At 37.9% G+C, this 17,739-nt stretch overlaps 2 protein-coding genes across 2 annotated transcripts in view; one reads left to right on the top strand and one right to left on the bottom strand.

Annotated features, from left to right (window-relative positions):
• SPATA6 (spermatogenesis associated 6) overlaps positions 1-15,270 on the top strand; it is a 218,428-nt gene extending 203,158 nt beyond the window's left edge. The window contains exon 13 of the mRNA XM_030942935.1: positions 15,167-15,270. Coding sequence (XP_030798795.1) covers positions 15,167-15,191 — 25 coding nt within the window. The 3' untranslated portion in view covers positions 15,192-15,270. The remainder of the gene's footprint in view (positions 1-15,166) is intronic.
• The window catches only part of SLC5A9 (solute carrier family 5 member 9), an 84,778-nt gene that overhangs the window by 8,213 nt on the left and 58,826 nt on the right, over positions 1-17,739 (bottom strand). The gene's annotated exons all lie outside the window — the stretch shown is intronic.

Raw genomic sequence — 17,739 nt, 5'->3', positions numbered from 1 at the left:
AAAATTTTAAAAAGGCATCTAAAATTGGAAGGACAATATAAAATTATCTCTATTTACATTTCACATGATCATATATATAGAAAGCCCTTAAAGACTCTACAAAAAAGCTGATAGAACTAATAAATTCAACAAAGTTGCAGGATACAAAATCAACACATAAAAAATCAGCATTACTTCTATACCCTAACAACTATCTGAAAGGGAAATATAAAAAGCAATCCCATTTACATTAGCAACAAAAAGAGTAAAATACTCAGGGATTAACCAAAGAGATGAAAGACTTTAACACTGAGAATTATAAAACATTGATGAAAGAAATTTAAAAAGACACAAATAGAAAGACATCCTATATTTATGGATTAAAAGAATATTTTAAAAATGTCTGTACTACCCAAAGCAATCTCCATATTTAATGCAGTTCTTATCAAAATCCCAATGGCAATTTTTTTTTTTTTTTACAGAAAAAGAAAAATCAATCCTAAAATTCATACGAAACTTAAAAAGTCCCCAAATAGCCAAAGCAAGGAAAAGGAAGCTGGAGGCATCACATGTCCTGACTTCAGGTTTTATTACAAAGCTATAATAAAACAGTATAATACTGGCATAAAAGCAGACACATGGACCAATGGAACAGAATAGGGAGCCCCGAAATAAACTCATGCATATATGGTCAACTAATGTTCAACAACGGTGTCAAGAATACAAAATGTGGAGAGGGTAGTCTCCTCAAAAATGATGTTGGGGGTTGGCTGGCAAGATGGCTGAATAGAAACAGCACCAGTCTGTAGCTCCCTGCAAGAATAATGTAGAAGGCAGGTCATTTCTGCATTTCCAATTGAGGCACCTGGCTCATCCTATTGGGACTGGTTAGATAGTGGGTGCAGCCTGCCCAAGGAAAGCTGAAGCAGGGTGGGGCATCAGCTCACCCAGGAAGTGCAAGTGGTCAGGAACTCCCTCCCATAGACTAGGGAAGCTGTGAGGGACTGTGTCATGAGGAAGGGTGCATTCGGCCCAGATACTATTCTTTTACCATGATCTTCGCAACCCGCATACCACAAGAGTCCCTTGGGTGCCTATGCCACCAGGGCCCTGGGTTTCACACTCAAAACTGAGCAGCCATTTGGGCAGACACTGAACTAGCTGCAGGAGGTCTTTTTTCTTTTTTTTTTTCATACCCCAGTGGCACCTGGAATGTCAGCAAGACACAACCATTCACTCCCAGGGAGACACAACCTGGCTCCCCTGAAGCCAGGGAGCCCAGTGGTCTAGCTCAGCAGATTCCACCCCCACGTAGCCCAGCAAGCTGAGATCCACTGGCTTGAAATTCTCGCAGCTAGCACAGCAGTCAAGTCAACCTGGGACGCTAGAGCTTAGTGGTGGGAGGGGCATCTGCTATTACTGCGCTTGAATAGGCAGTTTTCCCCTCACAATGTAAACAAAGCTGCCTGGAAGTTCGAACTGGGAGGAGCCCACCGCAGCTAGGCAAAGCTGCTGTAGCCAGAGTGCCTCTCCAGATTCCTCCTCACTGGGCAGGGCATCTCTGAAAGAAAGGCAGCAGCCACAAACAGGGGCTTATAGATAAAATTCCCATCTCCCTGGGACAGAGCACCTGGGGGAAGGGGCGGCTGTGGGCACAGCTTCAGCAGACTTAAACATTCCTGCCTGCTGGCTCTGAAGAGAGCAGCAGATCTCCCAGCACAGCACTTGAGCTCTGCTAAGGGTCAGACTGCCTCCTCGAGTGGGTCCCTGACCCCTGTGTCTCCTGACTGGAGACACCTGCTAGCAGGGATCAACAGACACCTCATACAGGAGAGCTCCGGCTGGCATCTGCTGGATGCCCCTCTGAGACAAAGATTCCAGAGGAAAGAACAGGCAGCAGTCTTTGCTGTTCTGCAGCCTCTGCTGGTGATAACCAGGCAAACAGGGTCTGGAGTGGACCTCTAGCAAACTCCAGCACTGACAGCAGAGGGGTCTGACTGTCAGAAGGAAAAACTAACAAACAGAAAGGAATAGCGTCAACATCAACAAAAAGGATGTCCACACAGAAACCCCATCCAAAAGTCACTAGCATCAAAGACTAAAGGTAGATAAATCCACAAAGGTGAGGAAAATACAGGTCAAATAGGCTCAAAATTCCAAAATCCAGAATGCCTCTTATCCTCCAAATGATCACAACTCCTCCCCAGCAAAGGAACAAAACTGGAAGGAGAATGAGTTTGATGAATTAACAGAAGTAGGCTTCAGAGGGTGGGTAATAACAAACTCCTTCAAGTTAAAGGAGCATGTTCTAACCCAATGCAAGGAAGCCAAGAACCTTGAAAAAAGGTTAGAGAAACTGCTAACTAGAATAACCAGTTTAAAGAAGAACATAAATGACCTGATGGAGCTGAAAAACACAGCATGAGAACATCCTGAAGCATACACAAATATCAATAGCCACATTGATCAAGTGGAAGAAAGGATATCAGAGATTGAAGATCAACTTAATGAAGTAAAGTGTGAAGATAAGATTAGAGCAAAAAGAATGAAAAGGAATGAACAAAGCTGCCAAGAAATATGAGATTATGTGAAAAGACCAAATCTACATTTGATTGGTGTACCTGAAAGTGACAGGGCGAATGGAACCAAGTTGGAAAACACTCTTCAGGATATTATCCAGGAGAACTTCCCCAACCTAGCAAGATAGGCCAACATTCAAATATAGGAAATACAGAGAACACCACAAAGATAATCCTCGAGAAGAGCAACCCCTAGACACATAATTGTCAGATTCACCAAGGTTGAAATGAAAGAAAAAATGTTAAGGGCAGTCAAAGAGAAAGGTCAGGTTATCCACAAAGGGAAGCCCATCAGAATAATAGCAGATTTCTCTGCAGAAACCCTAAATGCCAAGAGAAAGTGGAGACCAATATTCAGTATTCTTAAAGAAAATAATTTATTTCCTTCCTTCCTTCCTTCCTTCCTTCCTTCCTTCCTTCCTTCCGACCTGGAGTCTCTCTCTGTTGGCAGGCTGGAGTGCACCAGCGTGATCTTGGCTCACTGCGACGTCCGACTCCCTGGTTCAAGCCATTCTCCCTCAGCCTCCCGAGTACTGGGATTACAAGCACTTGCCACCATGTCCAGCTAATTTTTATATTTTTAGTAGACACGAGGGTTCACCATGTTGGCCAAGATGGTCTCAATCTCCTGACCTTGTGATCTGACTGCTTTGGCCTCCCAAAGTGCTGGGATTACAGGCGTGAGCCACAGCACCCAGCCAGGAAAAGAATTTTCAATTCAGAATTTCATATCCAGCCAAACTAAGTTTCAAAAGTAAAGGAGAAACCCGTCTGTACTAAAAAATACAAAATATTAGCTGGGCGTTGTGGTAGGCGCCTGTAGTCCCAGCTACTCTGGAGGCTGAGGCAGGAAAATGATGTGAATCTGGGAGGCAGAGCTTGCAGTGAGCCGAGATCGCACCACTGCATTCCAGCCTGGGCGACAGATCGAGACTTGGTCTCAAATAAAATAAATTAAATTTAAATTTAAAAAGTGAAGGAGAAATAAAATCATTTACAGACAACAAATACTGAGAGATTTTGTCACCACCAGGCCTGCCTTACAAGAGCTCCCAAAGGAAGCCCTAAATATGGAAAGGAAAAACCAGTACCAGACACTGCAAAAGCATACCAAATTGTATAGACCATCCACACTATGAAGAAACTGCATTAACTAACAGGCAAAATAACTATCTAGCATCATAATGACAAGATCAAATTCACACATAACAATATTAACCTTAAATGTAAATGGCTAAATGCCACAATTAAAAGACACAGACTGGCAAATTGGATAAAGAGTCAAGACCCATCTCACGTGCAAAGATACACATAGGCTCAAAATAAAGGAATGGAGGAAGATTTACCAAACAAATGGAAAGCAAAAAAAACAAAAAGCAGGGTTTGCAATCCTAGTCTCTGATAAAACAGACTTTAAACCAACAGAGATCAAAAAAGACAAAGAAGGGCATTGCATAATGGTAAAGGGATCAGTGCAACAGGAAGAATTAACTATCTTAAATATATATGTGCCCAATACAGGAGCACCGAGATTCATAAAGCAAGTCCTCAGAGACCTACAAAGAGAATTAGATTCCCATGCAATAATAGTGGAAGACTTTAACACCCCACTGTCAATATTAGTCAGATCGATGAGACACAAAACTAACAAGGATATTCAGGACTTGAATTCAGCTCTGAACCAAGCAGACCTAATATACATCTACACAATTTTCCACCCAAACCAACATAATATACGTTCTTCTCAGCACCACATCACACTTATTCTAAAATTGACCACATAATTGGAAGTAAAACACTCCTCAGCAAATGCAAAATAATGGAAATAATAAGAAACATTCTCTCAGACCACAGTGCAATCAAATTAGAACTCAGGATTAAGAAACTCACTCAAAACTGCACAACTACATGGAAACTGAAAAACCTACTCCTGAATAGTTACTGGGTAAGTAAGGAAATAAAGGCAGAAATAATAAGTTCTTTAAAACCAATAAGAGGAAAGACACAACATACCAGAATCTCTGGGACACAGCTAAAGCAGTGTTTACAGGGAAATGTATAGCACTAAATGTCCACAGGATAAAGCGGGAAAGATCTAAAACTGACACCCTAACATCACAATTAAAAGAACTAAAGAAGCAAGAGCAAACAAATTCAAAAGCTAGCAGAAGACAAGAAATAAGATCAGAGCAGAACTGAATGAGAGAGAGACATGAAAAACCCTTCAAAAAATCAATGAATCCAGGAACTGGATTATTGAAAAGATCAGCAAAATAGACAGAAGGCTGACCAGACTAATAAAGAAGAAAAGAGAGAAGAATCAAAAAGACACAATAAAAAATGATAAAGTGGATCTCACAGAAATACAAACTACCATCAGAGAATACTATAAGCACCTCTATGCAAATAAACTAGAAAATCTAGAAGAAACTGATAAATTTCTGAACACATACCACCTCCCAAGACTAAACCAGAAAGAAGTCAAATCCCTGAAAAGACCAATAACAAGTTCTGAAATTGAGGCAGCAATTCATAGCCTACCAACCAAAACAAAAACCTGGGACCAGACTGATTCACAGCCGAATTCTACCAGAGGTACAAAGAGGAGCTGGTACCATTCCCTCTGAAACTATTCCAAACAATAGAAAAAGGGGAAATCCTCCATAACTCATTTTATGAGTCCAGCATCATCCTGATACCAAAACCTGGCAAAGACACACACACAAAAAAGAAAATGTCAGGCCAATATCCAAAATAAACTGGTAAATCGAATCGAGCAGCACATTAAAAAGCTTATCCACCACGATCAAATCGCCTTCATTCCTGGGATGCAAGGCTGGTTCAACATGTGCAAATCAATAAACGTAATCCATCACAGAAACAGAAACAATGACAAAAACCACGCTTATCTCAATAGATACAGAAAAGGCCTTCGATAAAATTCAGCACCCCTTCTTACTAAAAACTCTCAATAAACTAGTTATTGACAGAGTGTATCTCAAAATAATAAGAGCTATTTATGACAAACCCACAGTCAATATCACACTGAATGGGCAAAAGCCGGAAGCATTCTCTTTGAAAACCAGCATAAGACAAGGATGCCCTCTCTCACCACTCCTATTCAACATAGTGTTGGAAATTCTGGCCAGGGCAATCAGGCAAGAGAAATAAATAAAGGGTATTCAAATAGGAAGCGAGGAAGTCAAATTGTCTCTGTTTGCAGATGACATGGTTGTATATTTAGAAAACCCCATCGTCTCAGCCTAAAATCTCCTTAAGCTGATAAGCAACTTCACCACAGTCCTGGGATACAAAATCAATGTGCAAAAATCACAAGCATTCCTGTGCACCAGTAACAGACAAACAGAGAGCCAAATCATGAGTGAACTCCCATTCACAATTCCTACAAAGAGAATCAAATACCTAGGAATACGACTTACAAGAAATGTGAAGGACCTCTTTAAGAAGAACTACAAACCACTGCTCAGGGAAATAAGAGAGGACATAAAGACATGGAAAAACATTCTATGCTCATCGATAGGAAGAATCAATATAGTAAAAATTAGTTTACTGTTCAAAGTAATTTATAGATTCAATGCTATCCCCATCAAGCTACCATTGACTTTCTTCACTGCATTAGAAAAAACTACTTTAAATTTCATATGGAACCAAAAGGAGCCTGGATAGCCAAGAGAATACTAAGCAAAAAGAACAAAGCTGGAGGGATCCTGCTACCTGACTTCAAACTATACTACAAGGCTACAGTGACAAAAACAGCATGGTGCTGGTACCAAAACAGATATATAGACCAATGGAACAGAACAGAGGCCTCAGAAATAATGCCACACATTCTACAACCATCTGATCTTTGACAAACCTGAGAAAAACGAAATGGGGAAAGGATTCCCTATTTAATAAATGGTGTTGGAAAAACTGCTAGCCATATGCAGAAAATTGAAACTGGACTCCTTCCTTACACCTTATACAAAAATTAACTCAAGATGGATTAAAGACTTAAACGTAAGACCTAAAACCATAAAAACCCTAGAGGAAAACCTAGGCAATATCATTCAGGACATAGGCATGGGCAAGGACTTCATGTCTAAAACCCGAAAAGCAATGGCAACAAAAGTCAAAATATACAATGGGATCTAATTAAACTAAAGAACTTCTGCACAGTAAAAGAAACTATCATCAGAGTGAACAGGCAACCTACAGAATGGGAGAAAACTTTTGCAATCTATCCATCTGACAAAGGGCTAATATCCAGAATCTACAAGGAACTTAAACAAAATTACAAGAAAAAAAAAAAAAAAAACCCCATCAACAAGTCGGCGAAGGATATGAACAGATACTTCTCAGAAGACATTTATGTGGCCAACAAACATATGAAAAAAAACTCATGATAACACAGATGATTAGAGAAATGCAAATCAAAACCATAATGAGAGACTATCTCATGCCAGTTAGAATAGTGATCATCAAAAAGTGAGGAAACAACAGATGCTGGAGAGGATGTAGAGAAATAGGAATGCTTTTACACTGTTGGTGGGAGTGTAAATTAGTTCAACCATTGTGTAAGACAGTGTACAGATTCCTCAAGGATCTAGAACTAGAAATACCATTTGACCCAGCCATCCCATTACTGGGTATATACCCAAAGGATTATAAATCATGCTGCTAGAAAGACACATGCACACGTATGTTTATTGCGGCACTACTCACAATAGCAAGGACTTGGAACCAACCGACATGTCCATCAATGACAGACTGGATTAAGAAAATGTGGCACATATACACCATGGAATACTATGCAGCCATAAAAAAGGATGAGTTCATATCCTTTGTAGGAACATGGATGCAGCTGGAAACCATCATTCTCAGCAAACTAGTGCAAGAACAGAAAACCAAACACTGCATGTTCTCACTCATAGGTGGGAATTGAACAATGAGATCACTTGGACACAGGAAGGGGAACATCACACACCGGGGCCTGTTGTGGGGGTTGGGGGGGGCGGTGGTAGCATTAGTAGATATACCTAATGTAAATGACGAGTTAATGGGTGCAGCACATCAACATGGCACATGTATACATATGTAACAAACCTGCAGGTTGTGCACATGTACCCTAGAACATAAAGTATAATAAAAAAATAAAAAGATAAAAAGAAAAGAAATAGGATAATAAACATTGTCCTCCATTCTTCAGATAAGTGTTATGATTAAATAGGAAAATATATATGGACATTCTTTGTCATATATTAGACCTTATCATAATACCTTGCTTTTACGAATGATCTGGAAAAGAGTATTTGTAGTTTGAAAAATATTCCATTTGGCATAATGGTGGTACTGTTGGTTCTACATTTGAACAGACCCTGGATTTCATTCTCTAAATTTTTCACCTCTGTATTCTTTAACTCTTATGAAAACATGCTTTCTACTGGTAAAATTGAAGATATTTTCATAGGATCGTTGTAATTGTTTAAAGAGCTAATGTATTTTGATATGGCTCTTAAATTTACTAGTTACTTAATTTATGTAGGCTGTGTGAGATAATAAAAACAGCACTATATATCTGGGTTTAGAATCTGTAATGTGGGGATACCTAGAGATCTCAAACCTTAATTTTACTATCCATGGAATGGGAATAATACCCACCTAGGATGTATGAAGACTGTATGAGGTAAAAGATGCAAAGTGACTAGACTGTACCTGACAAATAGTAGATGCATAAAGATAATTTTGTATCTTTTCCCCTGTCATTAGTTTCATTGTTTTGTGCAAAAATCCATCCAGGCATAGACAGCTGCCTTAGTATCATTATTTCAGTTTTTAAAAACATTCTATTAAACTTTTATACCTTGTGCATGTTGGTAAGGAAGTTCTATGTAGATTTTACATGTGAAGCTAAACACATGAGTTCAGTTAGAGAATATTATCCGTTTAAATGTTACACAGTTAAGGTATTATTTTTTAAAACAAAAATAAATTTAGTTTGAGAGTATGTTCTCTAAAACCAGTTTCAGTCCTAGGAAGTTTTTTCTGGATTTTTTTTTAATTTAGCACACCCATGTTTTACAAAATTAACCGTGTTGTTCCAATTTGGAGCATGTTAGAGGCAGACGTTAATCACCCTAGTTCAGCAGAAGTGACCCTAAAGGAGCTCAGCCAGATGAACGTTTCCACAGCTCTTAGGAAGGGTCAATGTGATTTCACCTTTTTCAGAAGATTATAACATATGATTATGTATGCACGCACAGATACACACACATACACATTTTTATTTTTAAGTAGACCCAGCTCAAGTGCTTAAAAGAATGCCTAGCACATGGTAATGATATGGGATGGGGGCACAGAAGTGCTAGGTAGAGAAAGGCGGGGTCCCTGGCAAGGGCTCCATCCTTGGGCCTGTGCCCACTTACCTAGGTAAGGATAGGCACTCCTGTTTTTGCACCTAAATGTTGCATTTTCCAAGACTACCCCGGCCCCACACGTCTCCCATTCTGTGCCTATAAAAACCCTGAGACACTAGCAGTCACAGACTCAAGCGCTGGACGTGGAGAGGCACACACTGGCAGAAGAACACACACAGGCGGCTGGATATCAAGAGGAGCAGAGTAGCGGAAGTACACACTGATTGGGAGGAGCAGACGCCTATAGGTCAGGTGGGACAACGCAGAATTCGGCCAGCTGCGGTTGGAGGAGAGTCCAACTGCTGGGTGGCCGGCCGACTTCAGGAGAAGATTACCTTCCCACTCCATCCCTCTTCTAGCTTTCCATCCATCTGCTGAGAGCTACCTCCACCCTTCAATAAAACCTTGCACTCATTCTCCAAGCCCACTATGATTCAATTTTTGCAGTACACTAAGACAAGAGCCCGGGATACAGAAAGCCCTCTGTCCTTGCCATAAGGCAGAGAGTCTAATTGAGCTGACTAATGCAAGCCACCTGCAGATGGCAAAACTGAAAGAGTGCACTGTAAGGCATGCCCACTGGGGCTTCGGGAGCTGTAAACACTCAACCCTAGATGCTGCCATGGGGTCGGTGCTCCCCTGACGACCTGCCGGTCTGCATGCTCCCCCTAGAGATATGAGCAGGGGAAGCGAAGAAGTGAACCACACTCCCATCGCACGCCCTGAGATGGGGATAAGAAACTTTTCTCATTTCAGTAAGGGCTCTATAAGTAGTATTTATTATTATTATTTAGCTCACTATCTATTGGACTCATCTAAAATATTTATTTTCAGAAATAACTACTTAGCATAGCTCATTTTTTCTGTTTCTAATATTCTGTGTTTAAAGAAAATGTTATATTGAAAAGGAATCTATCACTTAACAAGGATATGTTGAAAATATTTTGACTATTCCTAACGGATAGAAAAAATATACTATCCCAATTACCCTTTGTGGCCCAGTAGTGGCTCACATATAATACATTCCTACAACTGTGCTGCATAAAGAATGTGTTTTGGCATAGAAGCAGCATAATTTGGAGAGGTTTTTGTTGAGAATCTTAAACAAAAACAGTCAAAATAATTTCACTTCCACTAGAAACCTGGAGGGGAATTGTTTTTGCCAAATGAGAGAAAAGATGCTAGTTTTTGAATTAGTAAGTATTTTCAAGTTTTGGGGAAATGGAAAAAAAGAACATTTGACTTTAGTGAATTTTTGTCTGCCAAACATTTAAAATCTTGGAAAAAATATTTCTAATAAGCTTTTATAATCAATAATAGCTCACATTTTATATAATCCATTATCCTTTGCAAGCATTTTACTTATTTCACTGTATCCTTCCATAACACGTCTGTGACTTAGGTAGAACAGGGATTATAATTTACATTTTTTACAGACAGGAAAACTCAAGTTTGGGTTAAGTGTCTCCTGTGGGTCACACAGTGGGAGTGTTAGTGTCTGAACTAGGACTTATATTCAAATGTTAGTATTTTCTCATGAATAGTCTATAGAACTTTTCCCTACTATTGTTTGATTTTCCTTAGATATTGAGTTTAATGTTGGATTTTAAGAGGTGATATTTGATTTTCAGTGATTGATCCATTGCTATATTGGAGGAAGCTAGTTTTCCATTATTTAAAATTTTTTTAAATGTTTGTGAATAGCTCCAAACATTTGTTTTCTCTGCTCTTACTCCATCCCTGTTGGTTAGTTCACCTACTTATTAACCCACCTCTGCTACATTGAAGAGGAAAGGAAATTATTCAACTTGTAATTTGTTAGCCGCTCTACTAGAAATGTTTAGTAATGAAGAGTGCATGGGATTTTTAAAATACAGTAATGTAATTTAAATGTAATTATTCACCACACATAATTGGAAATTGTCATAATTTGTAAAGAACTTTTCCTAGGGATAGGATTCAGAACTAGAATATCTGAGACATATCAAATATTAATCTATTTACGGAGATATGCATGACTATGTAACATCCAGGTCTAAAGCCGGTGAGGCTTTTGATTATTTATGTTCAAGGTCGGTGGTTCCAAATCCTAACTGATTAAAATCACTCAGGAAGCCTGTTAAAAATCCCAACCTCTGGAGATCCTGAAGCAGTAAATTTAACATCTGTAAGTTTTTAGTCTCTCTAGGTGGTTATAATGCTTACCCAGGTTTGAGAACCATGGATCTAGCACCTATTCACAGCTTCCTCTGTGGGAAGGAGCATGTGGGACTTTTTTTTCTGATTTTAATTTTTCCCTCTTTTAAAATATTTTCATTGTGTTAGCCTCTTCACCATCTGGATTGATTTTATTTTTATGTTTTATAAAAACAGGCAAAAAATACCTTGAGCTCCAAGGAACATAATGCTTGGCTCTTGATTCCGTATGAATTATATACCTTTTCGTTTATCCATGACTAACCTTTAAATCCCAGGGTTTTCTTTTTCTTCTTTAATATAAGCAGTCAGCAAGAGCATTCATTAAGCAATTATTGATATTTGCTTACAATGAAGCTGATAATACAGATATCAGTAGCACTAGGAAAATATAAAATAAATAAAGATAAAATAAATAAGATGTATTCTGATCTCTCACAAATGCATTACAGTGTGTTATAAAATGTTGTATTATGGATATGTACAATATAAGTAAACATATGAAGGAAATATTTAGGTGGGTACTTAAGGAGCATGAAAGAGGAAGCAACCACTTCCTTAACAAATGAAGAAAGATATGATGAAGGATTCAGCCTTTCATCTTGATCTTAAAGGATGATTTTGTCAGAAGAGGAGAGGTAGGCCATTAGAGCTTGCATGGAGGCATGAAGAAGCACAGCACATTCAGGGAACTTTAGTTCAACCATTGTGGAAGACAGTGTGGCGATTCCTCAAGGATCTAGAACTAGAAATACCATTTGACCCAGCAATCCCATTACTGGATATATACCCAAAGGATTATAAATTATTCTACTATAAAGACACATGCACATGTATGTTTATTGCAGCACTGTTCACAAGAGCAAAGACTTGGAACCAACCCAAATGCCCATCAATAGACTGGATAAAGAAAATGTGGTACAAACACACCATGGAATACTATGCAACCATAAAAAAGGATGAGTTCCTGTCCTTTGCAGGGACATGGATGAAACTGGAAACCATCATCTTCAGCAAACTAACACAGGAACAGAAAACCAAACACTGCATGTTCTCACTCATAAGTGGGAGTTGAACAATGAGAAAACATGGACAAAGGGAGGGGAACATCACACAGTGGGGCCTGTCAGGGGGTGGGGGGGGCTAGGGGAGGGATAGCGTTAGGAGAAATACCTAATGGAGATGACGGGTTGATGGGTACAGCAAACCACCATGGTACATGTATACCTATGTAAAAAACCTGCATGTTCTGCACATGTATCCCAGAACTTAAAGTATAGTAAAAAAAAAAAAAAAAAAAAGAAGAAGTTTAATATGATTAGAGTATAAGGATATATGGTGAAATTGGGATCCAAGATAAGGTGGAAATGTGTGTTGAAATCACATCAAGATCGTTTGTGTGTCTTATAATAGAATTTAAATTTTGTCTTCTTCTCCCAAAAATCTTTGGGTACTCAAATAATGGCTTTTCATTTTCATAATATGATTAAGCAGATATATCTGACATCCCAAAGGTTACATTGAAGCCAAGGGTAAGAGTTCTGTAGTCAGTGTTTCTCCAGCCATTTCTCATCTTTCAGCATACTTATTGAGCACTTGTGAAGTACACACTTGGTGACATAAAGAAAAAATACTACCCTGGGCAACATAGCAAGACTTAGCTTCTAAAAATAAAAATACAAAAATTAGTTGGGCATGGTAGTATGTGCCTGTAGCCCTAGCTACTTGGGAGGCTGAGGTGGGAGGGATCACCTGAGCACAGGAGTGCAAGGATGGAGTGAGCCATGATTCCACCACTGCACTCCAGCCTGGGCAACAGAGTGAGACCTTGTCTCAAAAAAAAAAAAAAAAAAAAGCTGACTTCTTAAATATTCTCACAGAACTTTCAATGTAGTTTAGCAGATGAAATAAATGCTTGAAAAGATCATAGTGAGAGATATTACAAAGGAATTCATATTTGCCGAGGAGTCAATGAGTAGTATGAGTTCAAAGGATGGAGAGAACTAAAGTTATTTGTCTGAAAAGGCTTTATGAGTAGAGTAGGGACATGACTTCAGTCTGAAGGACAGGTTGAATTGCAATAGGTAGGAAAGGAGAAAATTGCTGTAAGTGAGAAAAATTGAGCAGTGGCATAAAGGTATGGAAACAAGGGTTAATGAAGTGTGTTTGAGAGCAGTTTTTTCTTTTCTTGAGCTAGAGTTTCGTGTAGGGGCGCACATCGGTAGGTATTGACAATAAATAAATATGGCTTCTAAATGAAATGAAACCTTCAAAAAACCTTGTAAAGAAAGCTATTTCTGAATATACTTTTGATCCATCTTAAAGATCTCATAAAAAACTCCAATTTCAGTTGAACTTTTAAAAATAAATATTTTGTAATATAAAAATATTTCCTGGCATTAAGATACTCTCAAATACCAAACTCACTGCCAAGAAATTTTCTAGCTTAAACCCGTGCTTTTTAGATGTGTTGTAAAGAGCTTTAGATATCATTTTGTGTTTGCTTTAAACTTTTTATCAAAGAAACAAAAAAGTATATCCATTGGCCCTGTATGCTTCTTATACATTATTGTCAGATCTTCATCTGCTAGGTGCCTGGGTTTTTAGTGTAGAGATTATCTGTCATTCTTTGTTTGCCTATAGCCAGTGAACTTCAGTAATAATTCTTTCTTGTCTTGAAACAAAAATGAAGCTATATAGATAATGGTCACCATTATTTAGACATCAAATATTAATATGAAAATATTTTCTGATAAACTTAGAACAATTTTTGTTTCATATCAGGTTTTCTAGGTAAATATTTCAACTTTAATTAGACTTCAAATGTCCATTATTTTCTGATTTTAAAAAGCAGTGCTACATAAAAACTATTAATGGAAGAGTCAAAGAAGTCGTTATATGAAAGTAAAAATTTGGAGGTAACTTGTTAATATTTTTGTATATTTTATTGCAATATTCTTGCATTTTTAAAGTTGGTTTGTTTTCACAAATTTTGTTTCCTACTATTTTGACATTAATACATGCACATTTCTTCATTTTTCTAAAATGAGGCATAAGTGTATTTCTTAATGGCTAATATTGCATTGATATAAAGTAATTTAAGCATTCCTCTATTGGACATTTAGATTGTTCCCTAATTATGTGTGTCTATTATATATTTAAACTGGAGAGAGATGTGTTTGCACCAAAGGTAGGTTGTATGATCTACTTACGCAATGTGCAAGTGGAGAACGGATGGCAGAAGGATTGTTCTTCCTTCCTTGTTTGTTTGTACCAGAACTCTTCATTGTGTACACACATTTTAGCCTCGGTGCCATTTTCAGAAGCTTTATTTGTCTCACTTACTTTTTTGGTTTGGATAAGGCTTAAATATAAAATCCATCTGTGAAGCATATTGTATATTCACATTGAAGGCTAAAAACCCTTTTTTAATTAAAACTTTATTCAGCACTCATAGTTCACTTTGTCCTGTTTTTATTATGAAACACTTCAGTCTTCTTCCTAAAAACACATATGTCTTGAACATTTCAAGATGTTTCTTGTTGCTCATGCAGAACTAGTTTCTTTATGCTGTCAGCTCACTGCCATATGTTCTAGCTGTTCATTTGCTTCCCTTTCTGGCATCTATGTAGGCAACATCTTGTATGTAATGTAAGTTAGTTTTATTCCCTTCTCCTTTATAAAACTTGTCAGAAGGTAAAATAACACACTGGAAACAGTGAATAGTACTCTGGTAAGTTAGGGTTTTCATGATTCTAAAGGAGGTAGCCTTTCTTGTGTTCTTAATGTTTGTCAGGTATGAAGAGCAAATGTGTCTGGTGACACCAGAAGTCTTGCCAGATGTGAATAATTACAGTTAAGGTGCTATGAATATTATTTAGTAACAACACATATTATAGAAATTGCAATTCTTTGTATTGATTATTAAACCAAATGTGAAGATTGGGGAAACCTGGAGAGGAAAAACAATAATCATATCATCCCTTTTATTTTCAGGAATGCACCATATGTCCTCATCTGAAAGTCTCTGCAGGATTGTCTGACTCACGCGAGTGGTTTTAAGATAAGTTGTATTAAACCTCAAGTTAGGTAAAATCAAGAGATGAACTAACTTAAAAAGTAGTGATGTTTACATAGAATCTACATTGGAAAAGACAATAATATTGGCATTAGAAAGTTTGCCTTGAAGTAAAGAAAATTATTAGCCATTATAGGTTTTACATTCTTCATAATAGAATGTCCTAAAGCAATAAAACCTCCACTATGTGAACTCTAGGTTCTGAACATCTGAATTTTTCAAATAGTCCTGAGTTTCATTTAATTTATTCTTTATTGACTAGAACACTTCCTAATTTATCACATCTTTTTTAACTTCCTCAAACATACTGCATTTTTTTTCCCCAGGATTATTGAGGTATAATTGACAAACAAAACTTGTATATGTAAGGTGTACAATGTGATGTTTTGATATGTGAATACATTTGATGATTCTGGCTTCCCAATATGAAGATCACTTATTGTGTCAGCCAGCATAAAACGCAGGACTGTTGAGGTAGAGTAGAGCCATTTATGTCTGCAATGACTGCCTCCATGCTAATATGTCTCAATTTTGTTTTGTTTTTAGAATTTATATTTCCACATTTGCTGCTTATGATGTAGAGTAGGCTTGGGGACCAGGTTACCGATTTGCTGTGATTGCATAAAACAAGAATGAAAATGTTCTGTGTTGGGGACTTTTAAGTATTGGTGTTATATTATCAACTTTGACTATTACAAGAATTTTGTGCTTGCTTCCTGCTCTGTTTAGATGAATGAACTTGGTGCATTTAAAGAGTATGTTAGTCTAAATGCTAACAGTCTATCTCCCCAAATCCAATTTAACATGTAAGGATAAAATTACATTGATTTAATGTTCTAATTTTATATACATTTTAATATAAGAGAAACATAAAAGCGTTTAGACTACATTTAGATTTCTTTATATGATGATTTACTATATCATATAACGTCCACCCCAGATAGATTAGAATGCACATCTTTAACTATAGTATTGTACAATTTATGATGCAAAATTTATCATTGTACCAATACAGAGCTTACGGTACATTGTATTTAAGTTCATGGTGTTTTCTTTCTGAAAGGAAACTTTTCTTTTCACAACACAAATGAAAGAGCTAAAATAGGGGCTGGGCACGGTGGCTCACGCCTGTAATCCCAGCACTTTGGGAGGCCGAGGCAGGCGGATCACGAGGTCAGGAGATCGAGAACATCCCAGCTAACACGGTGAAACCCCGTCTCTATCAAAAACACAAAAAATTAGCTGGGCGTGGTGGCGGGCACCTGTGGTCCCCGCCACAGGAGCATGGCATGAACCCAGGACACGGAGCTTGCAGTGAGCCGAGATCGTGCCACTGCACTCCAGCCTGGGCGACAGAGCGAGACTCTGCCTCAAAAAAAAAAAAAAAAAAAAGAAAAGAAAAAAGAAAGAAAGAGCTAAAATAGAAAGTTTTGTAAATTCTGTATGGCCATTTTTAAATGATATAATATTCTTTCAGTAACACTTGACTTAACTTCAGTAAATACACACTGAATTGTATCCTATAGGTTAGTACAGTTGATGAACATTTTTTTCTCTCCCTGAACTAAGACATAAAAATCCACACCCAGCAGACAAGCTTAGTAGGTCACAGAAATACCCCCATGTGTCCTGCATGACGATGTTTGTTCATGCAAAGAACATTTATTGAGCATTTATGTACTAGGGACAGTGGTAGGTGCCAAGGATAGGGGATACAGATTCATCTATCCCTGCTCTTGAGGAACTTAGAGTTTTAAAAAGAAAGACACAGATAGGTGAGTTACATTTCAGCATGGAAAATACTATAATGGGTATAAACAAATTTAATCATCACCTTTAGAGGCTGAGAAAATTTTTTTAAAAAGGAATAAAGTGAGGAGTGGGTAGTGGGGAGAGAAAAATGCTTCATCTTGTTTCAAAGAATAAGAGAAATATATCTCCTTGATTCAATGTTATGAATACTGGAGTTGCAGTCATGAAACATTTTTGAATGCTGTTACTATCCCATCTTGAAAAAACACAAAACATCCAGGCACAGAATATTGTTAGGTCAAAGGAAGGATATGATTAATTCTGCTAGAGAAAGGAATGGTCCAGGGAAAATTTTACAGATACTTGAGGTGAGCCTTAAAGGATCCATGTGATTTCAGTAGTCAGAGATGTGCAAAGGAATGGTGCAGGCCAAGGGAACAGCTAGAATAAAGATCAAGGAAGGCATGGTAATCAGGATGACACTCTCCTGCCACAATTAATTGTTATGCCTTATGACAGAGTAGCTGGTACTCTGTAATGTAATAAGAACCATGGACGTGACCAAATGAGCTTGGTTTGAGACCTGTCAGTATTATGCACCAACCGTGTGAGTTGGTGGCAAGGTGCCAAATCATTCTGTGCCTCCATTTCTTTATCTGAGAAAGAGAAAATGATGCCTAACCTGAGGGCTACCATGTTGTGCAACTGTAGGAGGCATCATTCACATTGTACAGAGGCC

Source organism: Rhinopithecus roxellana, chromosome 12 (genome assembly GCF_007565055.1).
Source record: "Rhinopithecus roxellana isolate Shanxi Qingling chromosome 12, ASM756505v1, whole genome shotgun sequence".
Taxonomy (NCBI): domain Eukaryota; kingdom Metazoa; phylum Chordata; class Mammalia; order Primates; family Cercopithecidae; genus Rhinopithecus; species Rhinopithecus roxellana.
This window is presented reverse-complemented; position numbering and strand designations above follow the sequence as displayed.